Consider the following 19,300-nt stretch of genomic DNA (forward strand, 5'->3'; position numbering starts at 1 on the left):
GGCTCCACTATGATTTCCTCCTGGCTGGCGGTGTTGCCGTGGAAACCCAAACTGTCAAGGGCCTGCTGGTGGTTGCCGCAATGAGGCCCCCTTACAGTGCATTCTGAGTAAACTGGGAGAAATACAGATTTAGGGGGAAAAAAAGCTCTGAACTGGTTTATTTAATTGCTATGCTTAAAATAGTGCAGCTGGATATATTTTGTTTGAGCGGGATCAGCAGTTCTGATAATGAAACAGGGCAGACAGTTCAGTAAGTTGGATTATTAACTCCAGATGTTACTAATATTAAGCAGTCTCTTTGAAGGAAATTGGGATTCTCAGTGTCATTTAAGAGCTGTTTCACCCCCTCAGACTAAACTTCAGCAGAACGTAATGTTAGGGAAAAAAAACGGTGACTTGTCGGGTATTTGTTATAGGAGAGAGAGCCTGGCTGCGGCCAACGCTATAATTCATGGTTCTGTCACTGCGAGCGGCATTCTGTTGGTCACAGTATCTGTGGAGGGTGCGCCGCTTGGCTAGACAAGAGGAAATTTTAAACTTTTGCATCCCTACAGCTAAGAGCGCGCTGACTTGGCAGCAGGACATATCTGTGTGGGTTTTATTGCTTCTTCAGAGACGATTAAGGGTGAAATTGTGCCTTTCACAACCTCACAAAGTCTCACACTGCAGGCAGAGAGAAGTGTACCGGCCATTATCCTTTGTTCATTATGTGCCGTGTCATATGATGTGGGCGATCATGGTCTTTCCATGACCGTGATTACTTTTGGATAATTTTCTACAGAAATGGTTTGCCATTGCCTTCTTCTGGACAGTGTCTTTACAAGACGGGTGATCCCAGCCATTATCAATACTCTTCAGAGACTGTCAGTGGTCGCATAACCAGGACTTGTGATGTGCACCAGCGGCTCATACGACCGTCCACCTCCTGCTCCGAAGGCTTCACGTGACCCTGATTGGGAGGATAAGCAGGTACTGCACCATGCCTAAGGGTGACCTGCAGGCTAACAGAGGGAATCAACACCTTATACCTCCTTTAGTAGAGATGTACCTCCACCCCACCACCCAAATGACCACTACAGGAGTTCCATTTCCCAGTGTTACAGGCTAGAGCTGATGGTTGCAGGTGAAACAGGAGAGAGGTCAGATTATAACTGCTTTCCAATTCAAAATAAGGTCAGGGGAGCCTCTCCATCCACCCAAGCCTCGTTTTAGAGATATATCTTCAAATAGGTGACAGAATGGAGCAACTAATAAAATCACCAGCTCAGAGCGCCAGAGCCTGGGGTTCAATGCTGACCTCAGGTACTATATGTGTGGTATTTGCACATTCTCCCAGTGGCTGTATGGGTTTCCTCCAACACCCCAAAGATATGTGGTGGATAAATTGGCCTTGTAAGTTACCCATAGTGGTCGGTGGCAGAGCCTGGGAGGAGTTAGTGAGAGCGTGGGAAAGTAAGTAAAATGAGGTGAAGGTAGGATTAGCGTAAATAAGTGATTAATGGTCACTGTGGAGCCATGGTCTGATCTCTATAGAGTCCAATACTTCAGTTCTACATAGAAAACCATAGAAACCATAGAAAAACTACAGCACAGAAACAGGCCTTTTGGCCCTTCTTGGCTGTGCCGAACCATTTTCTGCCTAGTTCCACTGACCTGCACACAGACCACATCCCTCCATACACCTCCCATCCATGCATCTCTCCAATTTATTCTTAAGTGTTAAAAAAGAACCGGCATTTACCACCTCGTCTGGCAGCTCATTCCACACTCCCACCACTCTCTGTGTGAAGAAGCCCCCCCAATGTTCCTTTTAAACTTTTCCCCCCTCACCCTTAACCCATGTCCTCTGTTTTTTTTCACCCCTTGCCTCAGTGGAAAAAGCCTGCTTGCATTCACTCTATTTATACCCGTCATAATTTTATATACCTCTATCAAATCTCCCCTCATTCTTCTATGCTCCAGGGAGTAAAGTCCTAACCTATTCAACCTTCCTCTGTAACTGAGTTTCTCAAGTCCCGGCAACATCCTTGTAAACCTTCTCTGCACTCTTTCAACCTTATTTATATCCTTCCTGTAATTTGGTGACCAAAACTGAACACAATACTCGAAATTCAGCCTCACCAATGCCTTATACAACCTCATCATAACATTCCAGCTCTTATACTCAATATTTTGATTAATAAAGGCCAATGTACCAAAAGCTCTCTTTACGACCCTATCCACCTGAGACGCCACTTTTAGGGAATTTTGTATCTGTATTCCCAGATCCCTCTGTTCTACTGCACTCCTTAGTGCCTTACCATTTACTCTGTATGTTCTACCTTGGTTTGTCCTTCCAAAGTGCAATACCTCACACTTGTCTGTATTAAACTCCATCTGCCATTTTTCAGCCAATTTTTCCAGCTGGTCCAAGTCCCTCTGCAAGCTTTGAAAACCTTCCTCACTGTCCACTACACCTCCAGTCTTTGTATCATCAGCAAATTTGCTGATCCAATTTACCACATTATCATCCAGATCACTGATATAGATGACAAATAACAATGGACCCAGCACTGATCCCTGTGGCACACCACTAGTCACAGGCCTCCACTCTGAGAAGCAATTCTCTACTACCACTCTTTGGCTTCTTCCATTGAGCCAATGTCTAATCTGATTTACCACCTCTCCATGTATACCTAGCGACTGAATTTTCCTAACTAACCTCCCATGCGGGACCTTGTCAAAGGCCTTACTGAAGTCCATGTAGACAACATCCACTGCCTTCCCTTCATCCACTTTCCTGGTAACCTACTCGAAAAACTCCAACAGATTGGTCAAACATGACCTACCACGCACAAAGCCATGTTGACTCTCCCTAATAAGTCCCTGTCTATCCAAATGCTTGTAGATTCTGTCTCTTAGTACTCACTCCAATAACTTACCCACTACTGACATCAAATTTACCGGCCAATAATTTCCCGGATTACTTTTCGATCCTTTTTTAAACAACGGAACAACATGAACCACACTCCAATCCTCCGGCACCTCATCCGTAGACACCCACATTTTAAATATATCTGCCAGGGCCCCTGCAATTTCAACACTAGTGTTCTTCAAGGTCCGAGGGAATACCCTGTCAGGTCCTGGGGATTTATCCACTTTAATTTGCCCCAAGATAGCAAGCACCTCCTCTTTTTCAATCTGTACAGTTTCTAAGATCTCACTACTTGTTTCCCTTAATTCCATAGACTTCATGCCAGTTTCCCGTAAATACATGTCCAAATCCCTGGAGTGAGGCTTGAACCATAATCTTCTATCTCGAAGGTGAGAGTATTCCCCACTCTACAGTGACTGATAATTCACCCGATGAGAGTCGTTTGTGCTGGATTTCTCTATAACAATTAACTCCTAAACAAGGCTTTGAATGCCATTGGCCATTTCTACTGCAGAGTGGGAGCGTGCAGCTAAAGGGGTTTAATAGTGTAATGGTTGTGTGGGAGTAGCTGATCTACCCATCTGGATTTTTAAACCAGAGCATGTGAGTGCCAATATCAAAAATTTAAAGCTCTGAATTCAGTCAAAAAAAAAATCAGGAAGCTGTAGGATAGTTGTGAAATTAGAGGTAATTTACTAACCTCATGTAGGGAAGGTAATCTGCAGTCTCTACCCTTCCTGGTCTATCTATAACTCTAGCTCCATACCTAGTAAATCACTCACTTGTATCAAACTGTGCAATCATCTTCTAAGGACAACAGGAATTGGATTTAAATGCCACTTTGCCAATGACACCCTCTCTCTGAGGATAAGTTAGTAGGTTCTAATGGAAGTCATTTTGAAGAAAGTCGAGAGTTCATCAAAAATGCATCAACCCTTCCGTGTCAATGGAAAGGATTTAATTCAAAGTTTAAAGTAAATTTATTATCAAAGTAGATATATGTCACATTGTACAACTCTGAGATTCACTTTCTAGTGGGCATACTCAATAAATCCATAAAAGAATAATAACCATAATACAATCGATGAAAGACTGCACCAATCAACAAAAGACAACAAACTGTGCAAATACAAAAAGAAAGAAAGAATAATAATAAATAAATAAACAATAAATCTCAAGAGTGCGAGATGAAGAGTCCTTGAAAATGAGCCTATAGGTTGAGCGAAGATTTCAATGATGGGGCAAGTGAAGTTGAGTGAAGTTACCCCCTTTGGTTCAAGATCCTGATGGTTGAGGAGTAACAACTGTTCCTCAGCCTGGTGGTGTGAGTTCTGAGGCTTCTGTATCTTCTTCCTGATGGCAGCAGTGAGAAGAGAGCATGGCCTGGGTGGTGGGGATCCCTGATGTTGGGTATGGCTTTCCTACGACAACGTTGCATATAGATGTGTTCAATATGGGGAGTGCTCTCTCTGTGATAGACCCATCTTGCTTCAGATGGGTGCTAAAATATGTCCATCCATGGCCTCCTCCACTGTCATGATGAGGCCATACTTAGGTAGGAGGAATAACACGTTGTATTCCATTTGGGTAGCCTCCAACCTGATGGCATGAACATCAATTTCTCAAGCGTCCAGTAGTTGCCCCTAGTTTCACTAATCAACTTCCCAGCTCTTTACTTCATCCCTCCCCTCCAGGTTTCACCATCACCTTGTGTTTCTCCCTCCCCCCCCCACCCGCCACCTTTTAAATCTACTCCTCAGCTTTTTTCTCCAGCCCCCTGTCGAAGGGTTTCAGCCTGAAATGTTGACTGTACTCTTTTCCTAGATGCTGACTTGCCTGCTGAGTTCCTCCAGCATTTTGTGTGTGTTGCTTGGTTTAAGAACCTGATGGTTATAAGAAAGTAGCTGTTCCTGAACCTGGTGGTGTGAGACTGCAGACATCTGTACCTCCTGTAGAGTGAGAAGATGGTATGGCCCAGATGGCTGGCATCCTTGTTGATAGATGTTGCCTTCTTGAGGCACTACATCATTGAGATACTTCCTGTAATGGGGGGGGGGCTTTGCCCCGATGTATTGGGCTGTCTCCACTACTTTCTGTGGCCTCTTGCATTCCTCTGCATTGGAATTGCCGTTCCAGGCCATGATACAACCGGACAGGATATTTTCAACAGTGTATCTGCCAAAGTTTGTTACAGTATTTGGTAACATTCCTAATCTCCTGTTCAAAGCCAATGTGGTCAACTTTGAGATATATTGCATGTGCTTTCTACCTGCCATGTTGGTCTTAAAGATCTAAATTACAGCTGAGAAATGGACTGATTCAAGATTTATTATTCCAGCATCTGTTCTGCTAGCTCATAGAGAAATCTCATTTAGCTCTGATGCCTCAGGGGTGCCAGTTAATGTTATGAAGTATGTCTGATTTCCTTTATGGGAGTGGTAGAACTCCCTCTGCTACCTGACAGCACCAGGACATCTATCTTTTTAAATTAAACATGTAGGGCCTATGTGGGATGAGCAAACATTTTTATTTGGTGCTGTGGCATCATCCACTGAGGGGCACACCAGTGATGTCACTTGCTAAGCATGTCAGCCATTTGTATAGAAAAGCACAGCATGATTGTCAGGATCGTTGACCATTTTCCACCAAAGTAACTACTTTTAAAAGGAAAGACATTTAGTATAATGCAGAGTTAAAACTTTTCTAGTAAGGCAGTTAGTGGGATGTGTGCGCAATCTCTCAGAATGTAGTGCACCTCGTGCCATGGATGGGGTCTTTTTCTCTGCTGCTGTGAATTGTGGGAGCTGCAGACCTCCATGACTGCCTCGTCAATGAAGCAAGTCCAAGCGGCCACTCTGGTGCAAGGCCAGATCCCATGGCTTTTAAGTAGCTAACCTGGATCTTTAAGAACAGAATTATACCGCTGACACGCTGGCTATTCGTCTGTCCATGACAAAATTATCCCAGAGTCCTCCAGTCAAGGATATGATAGCCACGTTGCAGAACTATTCATCCAAAGAGCCTTGGATATGTCAGGCCTGTGGCTACAGCTGGTTGGTATGGCTTGGACTGACCTGCTTCCAGTAGTTTGCGTTGACCATTAGTGAGAAAAGTTGTGTTTTTTTTAGATTTGAGACATACTTAATCACTTAAATTTAAATTAAACAGCTGCCATGGCAGGATTTGAACTCCTCTTTCTGGGTCAATCATCCAGAGCTCTGGATGCTGGTTCAGAAACTTAACCATTGCAACACAATACAGTTTTATACTCAGTGCCCATTCTAGTTATTTTTCTCAACAAATGCTGCTGCATTGTTTCACTGTTGTTTGTGGAAGCTCTCTGTGCACAAACTAACTCTCACTCCTGCCTCAGAATTACCAGCAATGCACAGCTAGAAAGGATGTTATGAAAGGGTGCAGGAAAAATTCAGGAGAATGTTACCAAGACGAGAGGGCCTGGGTTATAGAGAGGATGGATAGAGTAGGGCTTTCTTCTCTGTAGTGTGGGAGCAAAAGGGGTGACCTTACCGAGGTTTATAAATTCAGGAAGGTGTAGAATGGTGAAAGTGTTTTTCACTGGGTAGGGGAGTCTAAAACCAGAGTGTATAATTTTAAGGTGAGAGGGGAAAGATTTAAAGCGTTCCTGAGGGTCAACTTTCATACAGAGAATGGTGGGTATATGGAGAAAACTGCCAAAGGAAATTGTAGAGATTCAAGTTGTTTAATGTCATTTCCTATACACAAGGAAATTGTTTCTCTGAGTCTGATGCAGCACAAAAAAACACAAACTGTAAAGAACACAATAATTTAGATTATGAGAACACTCAGTTCTCTTTTATTGTCATTTAGAAATGCGTACATGCATTAAGAAATGATACAATGTTTCTCCAGAGTGATATCACAGAAAACAGGACAAACCAAAGACTAACACTGACAGAACCACATAATTATAACATATAGTTACAGCAGTGCAAAGCAATACCATAATTTGATGAAGAACAAACCATGGGCATGGTAAATAAAGTCTCAAAAGTCCCCAAGTCGATCGACTCCCGAATCCCCGATAGCAGGCGGCAAAACGGAGAAACTCCCTGCCATAAACCTCCAGGCACCGTCAACTTGCCGATGCCTTGGAAGCAGGCGACCACAACCGATGCTGAGTCCGTCCGTCCGAAAACTTAGAGCCTCCAACCAGCCCCTCCAATACAGCCTCCCGAGCACCACCCTCTGCCGAGTGTCTTCGACCTCTCCCCGGCCACTGAAACACGCAAAGCCGAGGATTTCGGGGCCTTCTACTCCGGAGATTCCGGTTACCACACAGTAGCAGCGGCAGCGAAGCGGGCATTTCAGAAGTTTTCCAGATGCTGCTCCACACTCTGACGTCTGTCTCCATCAAATCAGGATTGTGCACGGTCCCCTACTTGACAGATAACAGACATCACCGCCGAAGTGGCCGCGCGCGCTGCCATCGCGCCGCTATCTTCACCTCTTCTCATCTGTGAATAACAATAATAAACATACAATAAATATAAATGCAGATTGATTGTCCATCCGTAAACTGATGCTAGGCTGTACATGAGGAGACTGACAGGAAATAATAAAGTAGTGGTGGAGTTAGTAGTTGGAGGTGTTGATCAGCCTTACTGCTTGGGAAAAGTAACTGCTTTTGAGTCTGATCGCCTTGGTGCAGATGCTGTGTAGCCTTCTCCCTGATGGGAGTGGGACAAACAGCCCGTGAGCAGGGTGGTTGGGATCCTTCCTGATGTTTCTAGTCCTTTTCTGGCACCTTTCTGTTTACATGCCCTTGAAAGCGGGTAGGCTGGTGCCAGTGATGCGTGGGAAAGTTTTGACTACCTGTTGCAGAGCCTTCCTGGCCGCCGCAAGTCAGTTTCCACACCGAGCAGTGATGCATCTTGTTAGGATGCTCTTTACTGGGCACTGGAATGACGTCAGTATGAATGTGCCAAGCCTCCGTAGAAAATAGAGGCGTTGGTGAACTTTCTTGACTGTATAGGATGTGTCCTGGGATTGAGAGTTTGTTGTGATGTGCACTCCCAGGAGTTTGAAACTGTTTGCAGTTTTCAATCTGTGCGGCCGATGTGCGTGTGACGAATTTTCCTGAAGTCTTCAAGGTGCGGTGACTTAATTACAGCCTTCATAAGATGTTTGGACAGGTAGGAAGGGTTTAAAGGGATATGGACTGAGCACCTACAAACAGGACAAGTTTAGGCTGACAACTTGGTCAGCATGGAGGAGTTAGGCTGAAAGACCTGTGTCCAAGCTGTGAAACGCTTTGTGTCCTCAGGGACTAGACACCTCAGATGTTTACTGGCTCTGAGGAGTTTGAAGATGTGGGAGGCATTCACTGTTACCCTTCATTTCCTAATTGCTTTAAACTTAAAGATGACTTGCACTTTGGGTTTTAGCTTCATATTTAGGCTTATAACGAATTAAATTATAAATGTTAATCTTCCCTCAGAATCCTGCCCTTTATCTATGTTTGGTTTATTGAGTCTTTGTAAGACCATAAGACGTAGGAGCAGGATAGGCCACTCAGCCCATCCCCCTCAGCCCCATTCTCCTGCTATCTCCCTGTACCCTTCAACACCCTGACTAACCAAGAACCTTTCAAGCTCTACTTTAAATATACTCAATGACTGTCAATGGCAATGAATTCCACAGCCTTACCACCCTCTATCTAAAGAAATTCCTTCTCATCTCTATTCTAAATGCATGCCCCTCTATTCTGGGGCTGTATTCTCTGATTCTAGACTCACCCTCTACAAGAAGCATCCTCTCAACATCCACCCTGTCTAGGCCTTTCAATGTTTGCTAGGTTTCAATGAGATCCCCCCTCATTCTTCTAAACTCTGGTGAATACAGGCCTAGGGCCATTGAACGCTCCTCATGCATTAACCCTTTCATTCCTGGGATCATTCTCATGAACTTCCTCTGGACCCTCTCCAATGCCAGCACATCTTAGATCATCATCATCATTATGTGTCATGTCGAATGATGTGGGCGATCATGGTCTACGCCCATGAATGTATTTGCAAATTTTTCTACAGAAGTGGTTTGACATTGCTTTCTTCTGGCAGTGTCTTTACAGGCCCCAGCCCTTATCAATGTTCTTCAAAAAAAATTCCACCGCCCCTTCCTCTATTCCCCACTCTGAGCTTTCACCTCTTCTCATTTACCTATCACTACCTCATCCCTCATCTATCAGCCAATCCTCTACCATGCTAGTATCTTTCTTGTAATATCATGGGCTTTTATCTTGTTAAGCAGCCTCATGTGTGGCACCTTATCAAAGGCCTTCTGAAAATCCAAGTAAACAACATCCGCTGACTCTCCTTTGTCTATCCTGCTTGTTATTTCCTCAAAGAATTCCAACAGATTTGCAAGGCAAGATTTCCCTTTAAGAAAAACCATGTTGACTTTGGCCTATTTTATCATGTGCCTCCTGGTATCCCAAAACCTCATCCTTAATAATGGACCTTAATATCTTCCCAACCACTGAAGTCAGGCTAACTGGTCCATAATTTCTTTTCTTCTGCCTCTCTCACTTCTTAAACAATAGAGTGACATTTGCAAATTTCCAGTCCTCCGGAACCATTCAATAATCCAGTGATTTTTGAAAGATTATTACTAATACCTCCACAATCTCTTCAGCTACCTATTTCAGAACCCTGGGATGCAGTCCATCTGGTTAAGTTGACTTATCTACCTTCAGACTTTTCGGTTTCCCAAGCACCTTCTCCTTAGTAATAGCAACTACACTCAGTTCTGCCTCTTGACCCATTTGAATTTCTGGCATACTGATAGTGTCTTTCACAGCAAAGACTGACGCAAAGTACTTGTTAAGTTCATTCGCTATTTCTTTTTCCCCATTACTACTTCTCCACGTCTTTTTCCAGCACTCCAATATACACTCTCGTCTCTCTTTTACTCTTTATATTTCCAAAAAAACTTCTGGTATTCTCTTTGATACTTTTGGCCAGCATACCTCCATATTTCATCTTTTCTCTCCTTATTGTTTTTCTAGTTGCTTTCTGTTAGTATTTAAAAGCTTCCTAATCCTCTAACTTCCTAGTTTTTTTGATATATTATATGCCCTCTCTTTTGCTTTTATGCTGTCTTTGACTTCCTTTATTTCCTTTGGTTGCCTCATCCTCCCTTTAGAATACTTCTTCATCTCTGGGATGTATCTATCCTGCACCTTACAAATTGCCCCCAGAAACTCCAGCCATTGCTGTTCTACTGACATCCCTGATAGTGTCCCCTCCGATCAACTTTGACCAGCTCTTGTTCACACCTCTGTAACTCCATTTACTCCTCAGTAATACTGATGCATCTGACTTCAGCTTCTCCCTCTCAAACTGCAGGATGAATTCTATCATATTCTGGTCACTGCCTCCTGAGGGTTCCTGTACCTTAAGCTCCATAATCAAATATGGTTCATTACACAACACCCATTCCAGAATTGTCTTTCCCCTCGTGGACTCAACCACAAACTGCTCTAAAAGGCTGACCTGTAGGCTTTCTATAAAGTGCTTGTTGTAGTGTTATAAGGATAATGAGCAAGAGTTTGCTGTTCATGATTTGTGTGTGCCATTAGAACAAGACATTAGTTCTTCAACCCTCTCCATCCTGGAAGCACAGGGAAAGATGTTTTATTGCCCAACATTACTGTCTTGCAGGAGAAAGAGAAGAAATACATGTTGCCTCTCGATAACCTGAAGCTGCGTGACATAGAGAAAGGGTTTATGTCCAGCAAGCACATATTTGCTCTCTTCAACACAGAACAGAGGTGAGTCTGTCTTCATGTTGCTCTGTCTGATCAAAGTTACTTGTATGATAGGGAAGGGCAGGAGGATATGGATAAAGAAAACGTGCTCCATACAAACCAGTGAACAATTGTCTCACAGATAAACCCACTCATAATAAGCAATTCTGTTTAGTTGCCATTTTATATTTGGGAATTAGTTTTTACTCGTAGTAACACCAGCCGTTACCGATTGCAAATGAAAGATTTTGACAGGATGGTCACTGTTTAAGGTTGAAAATCTCCTTTTCACTCCTTAAGAATATAGATGTTGCAAGATGCCTTGAATGTGGTTTATTTGTGTTATTCCATCACGTTAACTGTTATGTTGAAGCTAATAGCACTGCAATATCTTGGAGCCTCCTACCATATTACTAATGGTGAAAAATCCCAACTTGGAAAAAGGTTAGATTAATGATAAATCTGTTATAATCACTCTGCTGGTTTTGGTAGTCACCATTCGATTTGGATTCAGAACCTATAGTTGCTCTGTGTCAGCTTGGACGTCAAGTGACTTGCATGGGTTAAATGTGAATAGGCTACCACCCAGCCTCACTGACAATAAATGTTCATGGTGAAAGCCAACGTTCCCTCTAATTTTTTTACAGCCGCACTGATCAACCATTGCTCTGAGCAGGAAATTTTTATGCAGCCTGAAAACTGCGTGGCACTTCAAATGTGTGTTTTTTTGTAATATGCATACTATGAATATTTAGAAAGAAAACTGAAAAATCACATACTTTTGATTTTATTTATTAATTGAAGGATATAATGAAATACAAAACAACAAAGAAAATCTTTCACATTTTGTAATCTTTTACTAGTTGTGTCCAGCTCCATTTGTGTGGCAACAAAGGCTATGTACGTGGAAGCATTTGAGTTACTGTGCGGCTGTGCACCCACGCAGCTTAGGAAGAACAGTGGACTGAGAACACCCTATTTCTGCAGAGCCAACATTCAACAAAGGCAGATATTGATGATGACACTCACTACTGCCTTCAGTGTGCCAGTGTGGGATCTGACTATTTGAGAGAAAGGGTATTTGAAGACCTTATGCCCAGCTCAAAACACATGGTATATTGGGTTACAGTAATCCCTGATCTCTGGAAAACTACCAAGACTTGGACTACCTTGAGCAGGCACCTGAAGGCACTGGAGAGATACCACCGACGTTATCTCCATGAAGCATTCCAAATTCTCTGGCAGGATAAATGAACTACTGTTGGAGTCTTTACCAGGTCAATGTCCCCAACACTGACAAACATAGAAACATAGAAAATAGGTGCAGGAGTAGGCCATTCGGCCCTTCGAGAGCCTGATTCCACCCAGTCGCCTCCACTATGCAGGCCATGTCATTCACCCACTTGGCACCAGACTGCCAAATCAGGCACTCTGTTCCAAGCTCGATCACAAGAAGAGTGGATTGAGGTAGAGATTCAAGGAAGTGCATAAAACCTTCTCAAAATAAATGTCACGTTTTGACAATTCCTGGGAGTCCCTAACTTAAGATCAGTGAAATTGAAGCAGTATTTCATTAAGTACAAAGTGTTCACTTACGTACATCAGAAGGACCCTTTCATCTGACAGGAGGAAGGGATTTGCAACACGCCTAATAAGTTTGACAACTTTCCACACGAGAGGATGTTAGTTGAACTCACAAAGGTAGAGATTCTGGGCAAAAAGTGGGTGGCAGTTAAACTAAAATAAAATAGTCAGTAGAAGGCATGCTCTCTTCTTATTAATACCACCAGGAAGGAGGTACAGGAGCCTGAAGACACACACTCAAAGTTTTAGGAACAGCTTCTTCCCCTCTGCCATCAGACTCTGAACCAACCTTTGAACACTACCTCACTATTTTACACTACATACTTAATTTGATTTTAAATATGTAGTTATATTGTAATTTATAGCTTTTGTGTATTGCACTGTGCTGCAGCCACAAAACAACCCATTTCACAACATACTGTATGTCAGGGATACTAAACCTGATTCTGATTCTGCTTCTGATTTAGGATGACACTAAAAAGTTCAGGAGCTCACAGAAGCCCCTTTGGGTGTCAGGAGGTGCATACGATTTCACAAACGTCCTATTCCCTTGACCCCTCAGCCGCCTCTTGCCCCACCTGCGGAGGAGTCTGTGGTTCCCACATTGACCTCATTGCTTGCCACAGAGCCAGAGTGGAGGCAGCACTTCCTTGATTCCAAGGGACCACCTAAGAAGGAGAAGGAAGCAGTTCCACTACTAATGCCAGGGCACTACCAACACTTTCCGACTCTTCTACCCTGACGCAACTTCTTGGAGTTGCTGGATTGGAAGATTGTCTGACCCTGTTATGTGAAGCCTTATGGCTTAACTCTTCCTGCTATGTGACCTTGGAGAACATCACACCATCTTAAAAGTTTCTTCCCCCCGGGCAATTAATCTGATCAAGTCAAATGGATAGATAGTTAGCCCCTCACCTCCACCCTCCCATCTACTACCTCAGTCACTGCACTGTAAACACTTTAACCACTTTTTATAACGCTGCTTACATTATAAATACATGCTGATTTTATGTATTAATGCACATTTTATGCATTATCCGTACTTCTAACTCAATTTTTATATAATTATTTATTCTGTATAATTGTGGAATGTTTTTTGTTGCATGTAATGCCAAGACACCACGGCAATTTCCCAATATATGTAAATTTATACGGTGAATAAATTTGATCCTTGATTTTTGATTAAGGGATATGGGATGAGAAGAGGAGAGTGTCATTGAGATGTATTACCTATGAGTTTGAATTGGGCAGGACTGAGGTGGTCCATTCCTGATCTATCTCTTCTATCAGCTGCTTTATTTCAATCAGACAACAGCTTAGCTGCAACCATTTTTTGCCCAAAAACTCCCACCACCATTTTTACCTCGCCTAATAATCTCCCACGTCGAAAATTGTCAAATACTTTTTAGGCGTGTTGCAAATCCCTTCCTCCCGTCAGAGGAAGGGGTCATTTTGACGTACGTAAGTTACCTCTGTGTACATTATGAAAGAAAGAAAGGTTTGATGGATCCAGGCCAAAGCCTGGACCTTAATCACTGACTCCTAATTATCCAGAACTAACAGTTCTCGAAACATAGTGGTTAAAATACTGGTCAGTGCTCCAAAGACCAGATGATGGAAATTCAAATCTCATCATCAGTGCTGGGGAATTCAAAGGCACTTGACTTTGAAATTTGAAAAAAGTAGTTTCAATAATGGTGACGATGAATTGATATTAAAGTTCAAAGCCTCCAACCTAAAGGTTATGTCAAAACAAAAAGCCGCCTCGACTCCAACATCTTTCCAAACTTTCAATGTCTTTTATTTCTTTGCCTCTGTTACTTGGTTTAACTCACTGTCTAGGTATCTCTATTAAATACATCCTTGCAGTCCTTTCCTTTTTGACCAAAGATCTACAATTGTATTTATGATCTCGACATGATTTATGATCTAAACTTACAGCTATATGACTGTAACTGTCCTCTGGGGCAAACTCTGAACCCATTCAGCTCAAGGGTGATTAGCTATGGGCAATAAATACTGGTCTTGCTGGTACCACCTACACCCTAATAGTAGTTTAAATAACATGCCTTATCCAGTCTATCACCTTCCCAAGCCCTTCACAACCATCCCTAAGCCACATAACGTGGGTTTTGATAACATAATAGTTTTCCAGCTATCATTTTAATAATTTACAACTTTTTGAGAGAAGTAGCTGAGATGTTGAAGCCTTTCTATTCACCTCTCCTGTCCTTTGGCCCTGCCTTATGCAGCGGTCAGTGCCAGCAATCAGAAGGTCAGGGTTCAATTCCTACCGCTGTCTATAAAGACTTTGTATGTTCTTCCCCGAGACCACGTTAGCTTCCTCTGGGTGCTCCGGTTTCCTCCCATGTTCAAAAGCAAACTTGGGTTAGGGTTACTCAGCTGTGGGCTTGCTATGTTGGCACAGGAATCATGGTGACACTTGCAGTCTGCCCCCAGCGCGTTGCAAACGAAAACGCAAACGATGCATTTCACTGTGTACTTCGATGTTCCGAGGTACATGTGACAAATAAAGCTAATCTAATCTAGAACTTAGATATTAGCACAGCTCCAGGATGCTCGGGGTGTTGCTTAGGTGGACTTGAGTTGGTTTGAAAGGAGTCTTTGTTTTGCCCTCTGTTTACAAGACCAACCTGGTTTTCTGTTCGACATCATTTTCCTCTAACTTTTCTGCCCAGGTGTGCACTCTGAGTTCCTCAGTTGACACCAGAATCAGGTTTCATATCATTGGCATATGCTGTGAAATCTGTTGTTTTGTGGCAGCAGTACATTGCAATACATAATAATAAAGGCTATAAGTTACAGTAGGTATATATAAAAAAGAAAATGAAATTAAATAAGTCATGCAAAAAGAGAGATAGCGTCCATGGGTTCATTGTCCATTCAGAGGGAGACAAGCTGTTCCTGAAACATTGAGTGTGTGTCTTCAGACTCCTGTGCCTCCTCCTCAATGGTAACAATGAGAAGAGGGCAGCTCCTAGCTGATGGGGGTCATTAATGAGGGATGCTGCCTTTTAAAGGTGTCCTGGATGCTGGGGAGGCTAGTACCCATGATGGAGCTGGCTGAATTTACAACTTTCTGCAGCTTTTTCTGATCCTGTGCAGTGGCCCCTCCACACCATTAATGACGACAGCCGGAACTCCCTCAGTGGTCACAGACAGCAAGCCAACCTCTCCCACCAACCACCCCCCCCCCACACACACTTCCACGCTCCTAATTGCGTTTTAGCGTTTTAGTTTACTACTCGCAGTCTTCCCAATTTGAAGCTCTTCCATCCACTACTTTTCTTTCCGACAGAAATGTTTACAAGGATTACCGGCAGCTGGAGCTGGCTTGTGAAACCCAGGAGGAGGTGGATAGCTGGAAAGCTTCATTCCTTCGAGCTGGTGTCTATCCTGAAAGAGTCGGGGTATGTATCCTGAAATACACACACGTGTGCACCCGTGTGCATGTCTTTTTCATATGTGCAAAATACATACATTAGATATAATGTGCAGGTATAACTTACTTGTTGTACTTTTGCATGCATATAATACACCTATGTGTCTTTAAATATATATTTACAAATGCAAATTTTTAATATTCTTATAATGTTATGTATATCCTTTATGTGTCTACATGTGTTTTATTATCAGCCTTAATAAAATAGATCTAAGCATGTCAGAGTCTTCTTAAAAAGCCATTGACAAGAAAATAGGTTTCACTCGTTTCTTACATGAATGGGTGCTGTGTTTTGCCCTGTCGCCAATTTGGAATTCAGCAAAATAATTGCTAAACTGGGGCTAGAACTGCCTCACTTTAAGGAATCACTTTTGTGGTTTCTCCAGCTTACTAGAAATAGGACCTGATATATTTTTTTCACTTTGTGGGATGCTGGTGGGGCCGACATTTTCTGTCTTTTAGTAAATGCTGAATGTGAAAATGAATGGATTACAGAGAAATAAGGTGGGGAATAGGATTGCTGGGATTATTCTGAAAGATGACACACACTCAATGGGCCAAATGTCCTCCTTTATGATGTAAGGAAATTTGTAATTGGTCCTGAGAAGATGGTGAAAGCGCTCCCTTAAGGTTGTTGGGGGGTAGTTCCTGGATTTAGACCCAGCAATGAGGCAGGAACAACAAGTTAGGATGGTGTACCTCCGGGACCTGTGGACAATATTGTTCCCATGAGCCTCTGCCTCTTGTCTCTCTTGGTGACCAAGGTCACGAGTTCAGAAGGTGCTGCCAGACTCAGGTATGTGGGTTATTCCTGTGTATTTTCTAGATACCACACCCTGCCGCCACTGTTCATTATTGGTGCAGAGAAGAATATTTAGAGTGGTGAAAACCAAGAGGGCTGGATTGGGTCAAGTTATTGAAAGTATCCAGGCAAGTGGAGGGTATTACCTACGTTATACTCTGGACAGATACTGAGGTTTGGGGTCCAGGATGCCTAGCCTCTGTCCTGTTTTTGAAACCATGGTACTTATGCTGATACTAGAACATAGAATAGTACAGCACAGTACAAACCCTACGGCCCACAATGTTGTGCCGACTCTCAAACCCTGCTTCCCATATAACCCCCCACCTTAAATTCCTCCATATACCTGTCTAGGAGTCTCTTAAATTTCACTAATGTATCTGCCTCCACCACTAACTCAGGTAGTGCATTCCACGCACCAACCACTGTCTGAATAAAAAACCTTCCTCTAATATCCCCCTTGAACTTCCCACCCCTTACCTTAAAGCCACGTCCTCTTATATTGAGCAGTGGTGCCCTGGGGAAGAGGCGCTGGCCGTCTACTCTATCTATTCCTCTTAATATCTTGTATAATATCTCTCTGTCATGTCTCCACTTATCCTCCTTCTATCCAGAGAGTAAAGCCCTAGCTCCCTTAATCTCTGATCATAATGCATACTCTCTAAACCAGGCAGCATCCTGGTAAATCTCCTCTGTACCCTTTCCAGTGCTCCCACATCCTTCCTATAGTGAGACGACCAGAACTGGACACAGTACTCCAAGTGTGGCCTAACCAGAGTTTTATAGAGCTGCATCATTACCCCACGACTCTTAACCTCTATCCCTCGACTTACGAAAGCTAACACTCCATAAGCTTTCTTAACCACCCTATCTACCTGTGAAGCAACTTTCAGGGATCTGTGGACATGTACCCCCAGATCCCTCTGCTCCTCCACACTTCCAAGTATCCTGCCATTTACTTTGTACTCTGCCTTGGAGTTTGTCCTTCCAAAGTGTACCACCTCACACTTCTCCGGGTTGAACTCCATCTGTCACTTCTCAGCCCATTTCTGCATCTTATCAATGCCTCTTTGCAATCTTTGACAATCCTCGACACTATCCATAACACCACCAACCTTTGTGTCGTCTGCAAACTTGCCAACCCACCCTTCTACCCCCACATCTAGGTCGTTAATAAAAATCACGAAAAGTAGAGGTCCCGGAACAGATCCTTGTAGGACGCCACTAGTCACAATCCTCCAATCTGAATGTACTCCCTCCACCACGACCCTCTGCCTTCTGCAGGCAAGCCAATTTTGAATCCATCTGGCCAAACTTCCCTGGATCCCATGCCTTCTGACTTTCTGAATAAGCCTACCGTGTGGAACCTTGTCAAATGCCTTACCAAAATCCATATAGATCACATCCACTGCACTACCCTCATCTATATGCCTGGTCACCTCCTCAAAGAACTCTATCAGGCTTGTTAAATACGATTTGCCCCTCACAAAGCCATGCTGACTGTCCCCTGATCAGACAATGATTCTCTAAATGCCCATAGATCCTATCTCTAAGAGTCTTTTCCAACAGCTTTCCCACCACAGTCGTAAGTCTCACTGGTCTATAATTACCCAGACTATCCCTACTACCTTTTTCGAACTCCTGTTGGATTTCCAGCCAATGGTGACCCCAGGACATTTGAGAGTGGGGGAACTTGTTGACAGTAATGTCTTTGAATGCCCTGAGGAGGTAGTTGGGCTAGAGCAGCAGAAGACCACACTGGTTCCCACTCCTGTACCTAATAAAATGGCCACTGAGTGTATGTTTGTGATCTTCTGCTCCTGTAGCCCATCCACTTCGAGGTTCAATGTGTTGAACGTTCAGGGGTGCTCTTCAGCACATCACTGTTGTAATGCGTGGTTACTTGAGTTGCAGTCACCTTCCTGTCAATTTGAACCAGTCTGGCCATTTTTCTCTGGCCTCTCTCATTCACAAGGTATTTTTGCCCACAGAACTGGGTGTTTCTCGTTCTTGCACCAATCTTTGAATACTCCAGAGACTGTTGTGCGTGAAAATCCCAGGAGATCAGCAGTTTCTGAGCTACTCAAACCATCCCATCTGGCGCCAACAATTGTTCTATGGCTAGAGTAACTTAGATCATATTTCTTCCCCATTCTAGTGTTTGGTATGAACAACAACTGAACCCCTTGACAGTGCCTGCATGCTTTTATGCATCGACATGATTGGCTGATTAGATATTTCTGTTAATGAGCAGGAGTTTACCTAACACAGTGGCCACAGATTATAGGTCAGCACAGCACTGTGGGCCAAATGGCCTGTGCTGTTCTATGTCCTATGTTCTAACCGTGAGTGAACGGTGAAGGGTGTAAGTCAGAAGCTTTTGATCCCATTTCAGGTTTGGGAAGTCTGAAACACGCACCAGGTATGTTGATGACATCGTTGTGTGGTTCAGTTACAGCAAGGAAATTTTGCCCACACAATGGTGAATCACGACAGAAAGTGCCAGGTGGGATGAGTGCCAACATTTTAAAATATTTACACACAGAAAACAGCCACAAATATTATTTTCCTAATGCAACTTCTAAGCTGCTATCATTAAAGTTGTTTCTGGAGGTCCGCAGGACTTGAAATAAAATGTTGTTCTAATTTTAGGGAGTTGCCTGTTCCTGTGAACTGGACTTTCTCCCACTGTTAACACGTTATCCAGTGCAGTGGAGACATGCTGCTGCCTTTAGTTGAAACAATGAACTG

At 43.2% G+C, this 19,300-nt stretch overlaps 1 protein-coding gene across 1 annotated transcript in view; it reads left to right on the forward strand.

Annotated features, from left to right (window-relative positions):
* Positions 1 to 19,300, forward strand: part of LOC140186239 (dynamin-1) — a 229,108-nt gene that overhangs the window by 191,938 nt on the left and 17,870 nt on the right. The window contains exons 16-17 of the mRNA XM_072240260.1: positions 10,615 to 10,724; positions 15,604 to 15,715. Coding sequence (XP_072096361.1) covers positions 10,615 to 10,724; positions 15,604 to 15,715 — 222 coding nt within the window. The remainder of the gene's footprint in view (positions 1 to 10,614; positions 10,725 to 15,603; positions 15,716 to 19,300) is intronic.

The sequence above is a fragment of the Mobula birostris genome, chromosome 22 (genome assembly GCF_030028105.1).
Source record: "Mobula birostris isolate sMobBir1 chromosome 22, sMobBir1.hap1, whole genome shotgun sequence".
Lineage (NCBI taxonomy): Eukaryota > Metazoa > Chordata > Chondrichthyes > Myliobatiformes > Myliobatidae > Mobula > Mobula birostris.